The 8,754-nt window shown below is 37.4% G+C and overlaps 1 protein-coding gene across 1 annotated transcript in view; it reads right to left on the reverse strand.

Moving 5' to 3' along the window:
- Positions 1-8,754, reverse strand: part of LOC107573311 (ERC protein 2-like) — a gene marked incomplete at its 3' end in the record, with an annotated part of 27,970 nt that overhangs the window by 11,576 nt on the left and 7,640 nt on the right. Inside the window, exons 3-4 of the mRNA XM_016259750.1 lie at positions 7,506-7,673; positions 6,156-6,323 (exon numbers count right to left, since the gene is read on the reverse strand). Coding sequence (XP_016115236.1) covers positions 6,156-6,323; positions 7,506-7,673 — 336 coding nt within the window. The remainder of the gene's footprint in view (positions 1-6,155; positions 6,324-7,505; positions 7,674-8,754) is intronic.

Genomic DNA, 8,754 nt, shown 5'->3' on the forward strand with positions numbered 1-8,754 from the left:
CCAACGTCACTGCACCCATTTACCAATACATTTTGGAGCACTTCATGCTTCCTTCTGCTGACCAGCTTTTTGAAGATGCTGATTTCATTTTCCAGCAGGATTTGGCACCTCCCCACACTGCCAAAAGCACCAAAAGTTGGTTAAATGACCATGGTGTTGGTGTGCTTGACTGGGAATCTATGGGGTATTGTCAAGAGGAAAATGAGAAACAAGAGACCAAAAAAGGCCACTGTCAAAAAAACCTGGGCTCCCATACCACCTCAGCAGTGCCACCAACTGATCACCTCCATGCCACGCCGAATTGAGGCAGTAATTAAAGCAAAAGGAGCCCCTACCAAGTATTGAGTACATGTACAGTAAATGAACATACTTTCCAGAAGGTCAACAATTCACTAAAAATTTTATTTTTTTATTGGTCTTATGAAGTATTCTAATTTGTTGAGATAGTGAATTGGTGGGTTACTACTTCAGTCTGTGTGCATTGAATTGATTTAATACACAAGTTTCACAATTTGAGTTGAATTACTGAAATAAATGAACTTTTCCACGACATTCTAATTTATTGAGATGCACCTGTATGTACTTCTAATTGAGTGAAGAGTGTGTGTAGCCTATATTTTCTCTATGGCCAGCTATGAACGTGTCATGCCAGGACCAGCTAGAACAGAAACACAGTTTGAATAAGAATGACGTTCATTGTGTTTAAGGCCACTGATAAGCCAGTCATCTACTACTACTTTACACAGTTTATTGAACCAAACTGAATCAGCACTGAAATGACTGGAGCTGAATAATGACACTATTTTTATTAATTCATTCATTTCAGGAAATTTTAGTTGGAAAGATGCATCACTCTTACCAACATATCATAAACCTACAATACTCATAACTGATTCCAAAAACACAGCTAGGATTAAGTTCAGTCAACTCAGAGTATGTTCTCGATGAAGACACAAAGACATTCTCAGCATGACGCCAAATACAGGAGTCACCATAGATTTGGACACGAAGAAGCAGCAAGACATTCTGCTTTTTTTTTTTATTGGCAAGTTACATTCTTAGTGCATACTACCACATACTGTGCAATCTTTTAATCTTTAATCATTTTTATTACTGATTAAACATTTATTAACAATTATTTTATTTATTTAAATCTTGTTTACAGTAATTATGGTCAATTGTTTATTTATTTATTTTTGATGATAAATATATAAATTGAATAAAAAAACTCTGTGCTTGCAAAGATATTGTGGCTGAATAAGTTAATTTTATTTGTTTGTTTGTTTGGTCTTTATTTTAAGGTCCAATTCTCATTGTTAACTATTAACTACAACGTTTGCCTCAATAAACTCCTAATTTGCTGCTTATTAATAGTTAGTGAGGTAGTTGTTAAGTTCAGGTATGGAGTGGATTAAGGGATCTAAAATACGGTCACGCAGAATAAGGCATTTGTATGTGCTTTATAAGTACTAATAAACAGACAATATGCTAGTAATATCCATGCTAATAAGTAACTAGTTGTTTGATTGTCTGGTTTTACAGGTATGCGTTTGAGTAAAATTAAAATTTTTGTTTATTCTATAAACTACTAACAACATTTCTTCCAAAATCCAAATAAATATATTGTAATTTAGGGCATTTATTTGTAGAAAATGACAACAGGTCAAAATAACAAAAAGATGCAGTGTTTTCAGACCTCAAATATAGCAAAGAAAACAAGTTCATATTCATTTTTAAACGACACAATACTAATGTTTTAACTTCAGAAATACATTTTTGGTGGAATAACCCTGATTCTCAATCACAGCTTACATGGATCTTGGCATGCTCTTCACCAGTCTTTCACATTGCTATTGGGTGACTTTATGCCACTTCTGGTGCAAAAATTCAGGCAGCTCAGCTTTGTTTGACAGCTTGTGACCATCCATATTCCTCTTGATAACATTCCAGAGGTTTTCAATGGGGTTAAGGTCTGGAGATTGGGCTGGCCATGGTAGGGTCTTGATTTGGTGGTCCTCCATCCATACATTGATTGACCTGGCTGTGTGACATGGAGCATTGACTTGCTGGAAAAAAACAATCCTCAGAGTTGTGGAAAAGAAGTTTTCTTCCAGGACAACCTTGTACGTGGCTTGATTCATACGCCCTTCACAAAGACGAATGTGCCTGATTCCAGCCTTGCTGAAGTACCTCCAGATCATCACTGATCATCCACCAAATTTCACAGTGGATGTGAGACACTGTGGCTTGTAGGCCTCTCCAGGTCTCTGTCTAACCATTAGACGACCAGGTGTTGGGCAAAGCTGAGAATTGGACTCATCAGAAAAGGTGACATTACTCCAGCCATTTGCCATTCTTTTTGAAGGTCAATTGATGTCATCCTACAGTTATTAAATGACATTCGAATGAGTTGGCGTTCATCCTGGTCAGCGGAGAGTCGTTTTCGCCCTCTGCTGGTCTGTAGCTTTGTTTTCCCCAACGTCTGCAGCTTGTCCTTGTGTGGAAAGAAGCAACCTGACGCTCACTGTATCTCTCTGCCAGTAAAGCCAGAATTGAACCCTTCTTTTCCTCATTCAAAACTTTTCTTTTCAACTCTTTTGGCATGGCCAATAGTTATTATTTGATTCCAATTACTTTTGAGGTACTGCTAGAACTGTTTTTGCCACTGTCATATTCATCACCATGCTAAACTATTCTGTTTAGTCTTTTTAGATTACTATAAGAGAAGAGCATTGAAAGACAAAAAGTGGGATGGCCGAAAACTTAGGAGTTTCCAGCTTAGAAAGCATTTTACTTACCATGCCCAGGTAATCTTACAGTTCTTTGTATAATGTATTCAGATCAAACATTCTTCAAGTTCTGTATTACATGTGTCTATGTAAGTGTCCCAACTGTCAATAGATTAGATCTGATCCAATACATGTGTTTAATACATGTGAATTTGGTAGTAATTGAGAGAGTCTGTGGGACTGGGAGTGCATTGCATTTGTGTGTGTTAAACACAAGCCTTTCTGTGCAGGACTCTAAATTGAGAGCATTTTTGTTCTAAATTGAGATTGTTTGGCTCCAGTTATACGTGCAGATTTACCACTGAAACAGCCGAAGGAGTCAAGATTATGACCGGTCTAAACTGCCCCAATTTGTACCACATCCTCTTGAAATCACATTCAGAAGATCACTATACAAATGAAAGGCAGTGAGCACAATTTATAGCAATAACATACATATCTGGATATCATTGATTTTCAATGAGAATAGGGAATTTCTGGCAACCTGTGTGACAGAGATTGTTGGCAATCAACTTTATGCAAATGAGAAGCAACATGTTGTCTTCATTTACATGACAGTGATGCATTTGGCAGATCCTTATATCCAAATTTACAGCGCATGGATTGTATACATTAGTATACCTGTATGTCCATTCCTTGGGAATCCATGACCTTGGTGTTGTAAATGTCACACTCTAGTTAAGCTACATTAACCCTTTTGAATTTTGGGAGGCTTGAAACCTATTTTAAATAAAGATAATTGTTTCACCAAGTTCAGGATTAAATCTGAGGATGATTCTCACAAATCTGTTTGTTCTTTGTGCCATTCACAAGGTCTCTGATGTGAATGTTTTCCTATCTCTGGCCAGGTGTGACCCTTGGGTCATGGGATTCCAACCAACCGAAAGGCCTTCTGTGTTTTACAACTTAGAGTTGAAGATTTATTTGTTAGTGGTCTGAGTATTTAAGAGGCAAAATAGTCACTGGGATTCTGTAACCAGAAAACCCCTGCACAGTGCGAGTGAAATATCTGGAGCTCTGCACCCAGAACACTCTCTTTGCTGTCAGGTATACATCTCTCACTCTTAGATTCTGTTATGTATTTATAATTTCTGAATTGGATTCTCATTGTTTTATAATGTAATTGCCATAGTACATTCTTGCCTGACAAATAAATTATTTTGGATTCTCATTAAACATTATGACTAGAAGAGTATGTGGAGGCTGATGTTACCTCAGCTCTATGGCCAGGATAGAGCAAACTTAAGGCTCATGAATGAATGGAGCAGTAGGCATGTCATTAGAGACCTTTTAATTTCTGTCTATCACTGATTTAGCAAGTTGTATGAAAGAGACTAACTAAACTATACTTTTTGTCAAGAGCAAGCAGTAGGCAGTAGCCGACTTATTAGTCAACCTACACCCTCTGACTAAAATCAGACTGGGGAATTTGTGATTGTGAGATGCATGACCCCAGTGACCTCTGTGACATCAGGTCCCTAATGAACGGATAACTGGAAGTACAGGATATCCAAAATAATCAGATATCTAAAATAATACATAACCAATGTTTGAGATTTCTTCCTAAATAGAAACAAATCTAAATTTACTTGAAATTGGAGTCAGATTAAACATGGAGCCATAATCGAATGTATACTGAATCCTCATAATTTTGTTAAACTTTACATAGGATTAGATAAAATACCTACACGCATTATACCTTCACCCATGCTGTTGGATTCCATCATTGGGCTAATGAGTGGTCCTTATAATATCAATTTATGTTATTTTATTAGTTTATTTTGTGTGTGTCTCAGAGAGATCCAGAAGTAAAGGTTATTAAACAGCCCTAATATTCATGAAGTCTCCTAAAGTGTCAATGGGCAGAGAACAAGCAGAGAATAGATTGTATTGATCCCTGGTGGAAAATTAAGATGTTACAGCAGTAAGCACACCAAAATTACAGAATAACTCGCTACTCAGTTATTCCTTGCGAGCCAACGATGACTTCAGCACTGGGACAATTTGCGCTCATTAATTTATTTACTGAATTCAATTGGAATCCCCATCTGTATTCCCTCGAATTGCCAATCCCTGGCATGCAAAAATAATTGGATGGGTGATAAACCAAGCAATAAAGCAATTCTTGTGTCGTCTATCTGCTTGTGTTTGCCTGAATTTAGAGCATTGGCGATGCTAGCAATAGTAACCACAGCACGGTGTAGATACGATCTTTCTTTCTAGCTCTTGAGAGAAGCCTGTACCTTACTGTTTTTTTTAACCTATCTTTTTGTTCCTCAAGTAAAGATCACTCTTATTTTTAAAAACTCAGGTATCCTGGTTCATTGCTCTTCTGCTCTTGGGTTCAGCTGTTGGGGAGTTCAGTGGGAAACATCTAACACTTAGGGCACCAGATACTCAGGTTCGATCCCCACCTAGGCAGCATCATTCTAATGCTTTTGAAAAGCCATCCTTCACAAAGGCTTTATAAGATTCTTGCTTGATTTAGAGCAGAGTTCACAAAATACCTTGCTTTGGGTGGCATCGTATGATATCCAGGGCAAGTGTTTTTTATTTATGTTTTTTTTTCAGTTATCTCTATATTTCCTAGAGTTATTTTGCCAACTCGCTTCATTGGTGCTATTGTCATTATTTGACAATGTCATCAAATGGTCATTTTAAGAAGTAGCAACTGAAGTTGTAGTCTTAATTACAAATACCATTGTTAAAAAAAAAGGCAAAGATGATCTGATCTTACAACTTACAATAATGGTTAGATAACCATGCACAACGCTTTAAAGAGCGGTCACTCTATTTATGTCACTCAAACAAGTGGTTTGACGAGTCACAATCTCTCTGATAAACCTGATGATTTTGAATTTAATTACATAAAAATGCAATTTATCATCATGCAAAAAACAGAAAGCACAAACATTTTATGTTGTAAAGCTAAATATAACACTAGAACTGCGTGCATTATAGCTTGCCTGACTGATGTGAGATTCACTAAACAGAACGGCCCTCAAGCCGCCTATGATGACAACCCTTAGGATAAACTTTTAGCATGTTAATGATGCTAAAGTTTTATGTTTGATCTGGCTACTACTACACAGACATTCTGCAGAAAGCTTATAAAACATTCTGCTATGGCTGCACAAATGGACATTCATAAACTTATTTAATCATATTGCCAATCAGTTTTCAACATCTGTATAGTATGTGGCTTTCTACAGACGTTGGTCTTAGAACTGTAGGCTACTGTTGAATAAAGAATCAGCTTGTAAAACTGCTTTTGAGGGGGACAAAACGCATTGTCCTCTTCATTGTTAAGTGCATAAGGGAGGTACTTCAATACTCACTGGTACATTTCAAATATGTCTGGTGTACCTTTTTCTGCAGGATGTTGATCTTCTTCTCCTTGACCTCCAGCATATCCTTCAGGTCACACATCTCACTGTTTAGTGTTCCCTTCTCTTCTATGAGATCCTGGGTCTGTTTGATCTTCTTGTTTAGGAATGACTCTCTCTCATCCAGACATAGACGTAGAGCGTCCACCTAATGACAAACTGTCCTTTAGAGGAAATTCAAACTTAACAATGGTAATCTTCAAAGTGATATATTATTTTTCAAATTATTTTATTTTATTATTATTGTTATTATTATTTTTTCTTTTTCTTTGAGTAAGGTCTCTTTTTTTCCTGACAGTGCTGTCAGAACAGTCTGTCATTCAGGGCATGGTCTATTATTTTAATTCATATAATTTATGTTGGTCTTCCTAAAGAAGACTCCTGGTACATACGATTCTCTTTGAGGGCCTGGAAGAACGGACACTCCTTGTCAGAGGACAGGTGTCTGGGTTTAGTTAGTTAGTTAGTGTGGATGCTAGTCACTTAAACTCTGGATGATTTCATTACAAAAACCTGAAAGAAACAGTGTCATTGCTATGGGGAAAAACACACCATCTTGTCTAATCACATTGGTGTAAATTTAGTGATTTTAGGTCATAGTAAAATCTATGGCCCTAAAAAATGCCCCCAATGTTCTCTGAATGCCCCTGCTGAAAAAGGTTAGTTTAATGACTTTGCCCCTCTGAGTTATGATTCAGAAAGGTCCCAGAAATGTCTGCACACCTGTTTTTCAGGTGAATAATTCAGTGATATAGTGCTGTTAAAAACTATTGACTACATAATTTAGGATGGTTATTGTTCATTTTAAAAGACACATGTATTCAAGTCCAATTTATAGGCAGGGCATGCAGGTTACAACATTTCAGGCTATTAAAAATGCAGTGAGAATGTGAGAACTGAGGGTTAGGTTACCCTTCACCTGAGAGGTACACCATTCAGTTATAGACAGTGTCTATTTGCATAGCTGCTACACTGTGAAATGGAAAAACAAAACACATCAAAAATCTCATATCTCGTATTTATGGGATTTTGCCCTCAACTGCATTTTTAGACTCAATGTTCTTTCTTTATCTCAACAGTAATTATTGATAACATGATCTTAACAATGTTTTTTCCTCATTAACAAGAACACTGGCTCCCCAAAAAAATATTTTCACTGTAGTCTATAGAGACCCCCTCAGTCCTGTCAGAATTATAAAATTTTGCATTAACAAGTCAATTGCATTGACTGTTAATGTCAGCATTTTACATTAACAGTCAGATGCAGTTATTTATGGGCGTGAAAAGTGTGACAGATGCGTGTAAATTTATGTTTTATGGAAATACTTGCCTCTGCCTGAAGGATATTAGCTCTGTGTTCTTTGGCTATGAGAGATTCCTTCAGGACTTCTATGTGCTGTTTGCAGTCCGAGTTTTGATTGCTCAGTGTGTCAAGCTTAGTTTGCAGTGCCATCGACTCAGACTCTTTCTTTACTACTTCCTGTTTCAGCAGATCAATCTGAGACATAGAGACAAATAAACAATTAACAATGAATAACATGTTAACACAATGGGGGGGGGGGGGGGGCGGAAAGAATATATTAAATCTGTTTGGTCTCCTTCAAACGACTTTCCTGCAACTTGTATGTTAAATTGATTTCAAGAAATTCAGGTTTATACATATTTTAGACATAGTTGGTCTTGTACATGTCATGGAGCTCATGTAACAATGCTCACTGGCTTTGGTCAACTCAAAGTGGAGTTGTTGTTCTTCCCACTGGCTCAATATGAGTTACCACAGGCTCAATCGATAATCAACATTTGACACACACGCTGTTGTGATCTGCAGAGGGTTCTGGCCACAATTAATGGTGGCATACACTGATTTCTACTACATACCTAGGACAGGTGATGACGACAAAACGACAGATGCACAGTACAGACGACAATATGGATGCAGTAGATTCATACACATTCAAACTATATCAGATATACCTCTTTAATCATCGCAAATTAATTACTTGTTCAAAAGAAGTAACTGCTCAGAGAGTATATACATTAAAGGGGTCATATGATGCTGCTAAAAAGAACATTATTTTGTGTATTTGGTGCAATGAAATGTGTTTATGCGGTTTAAAGTTTAAAAAACACATTATTTTCCATGTAAACATAAAAGCCTGTCTGCATTTGTGATCAGAGAAATGACAAACAACAAGTGCTACTCTACACTGCTCAAAACTCGCGTTTGAATCATCAGTGGCAAATCCTTTAAATGAAAACGTACTTACGTGAGTCAGAACTGCCGGCATTTTAGTCTAACGTTACTCTCCCAGGATCAGTAAACAGTCCTCTATAAAATGTGCTGCACACATCTGAATATTTGGGTTAAACTGTTCTGGAACAGTGTTGTAAATACAACTTAACCACTGATTTGTAGTCGTGTCCTCTATTGGAAGACCAAACAAAGTAGTTTCGCTTTCACAACGAAAAACACAGTGGCCTAGTGGAAGCCCCGGCTTAGCGTGAGGTGAGGCCAGGCTAGAGTGAGCAGAGGCGGCGGGGTTGAGAACAGCGCAGCCGGCGGATCCGACGAAGGAGCG

This window comes from Sinocyclocheilus grahami, unplaced genomic scaffold (genome assembly GCF_001515645.1).
Source record: "Sinocyclocheilus grahami isolate Dianchi unplaced genomic scaffold, SAMN03320097.WGS_v1.1 scaffold1916.1, whole genome shotgun sequence".
In the NCBI taxonomy this organism is placed as follows: Eukaryota; Metazoa; Chordata; class Actinopteri; order Cypriniformes; family Cyprinidae; genus Sinocyclocheilus; species Sinocyclocheilus grahami.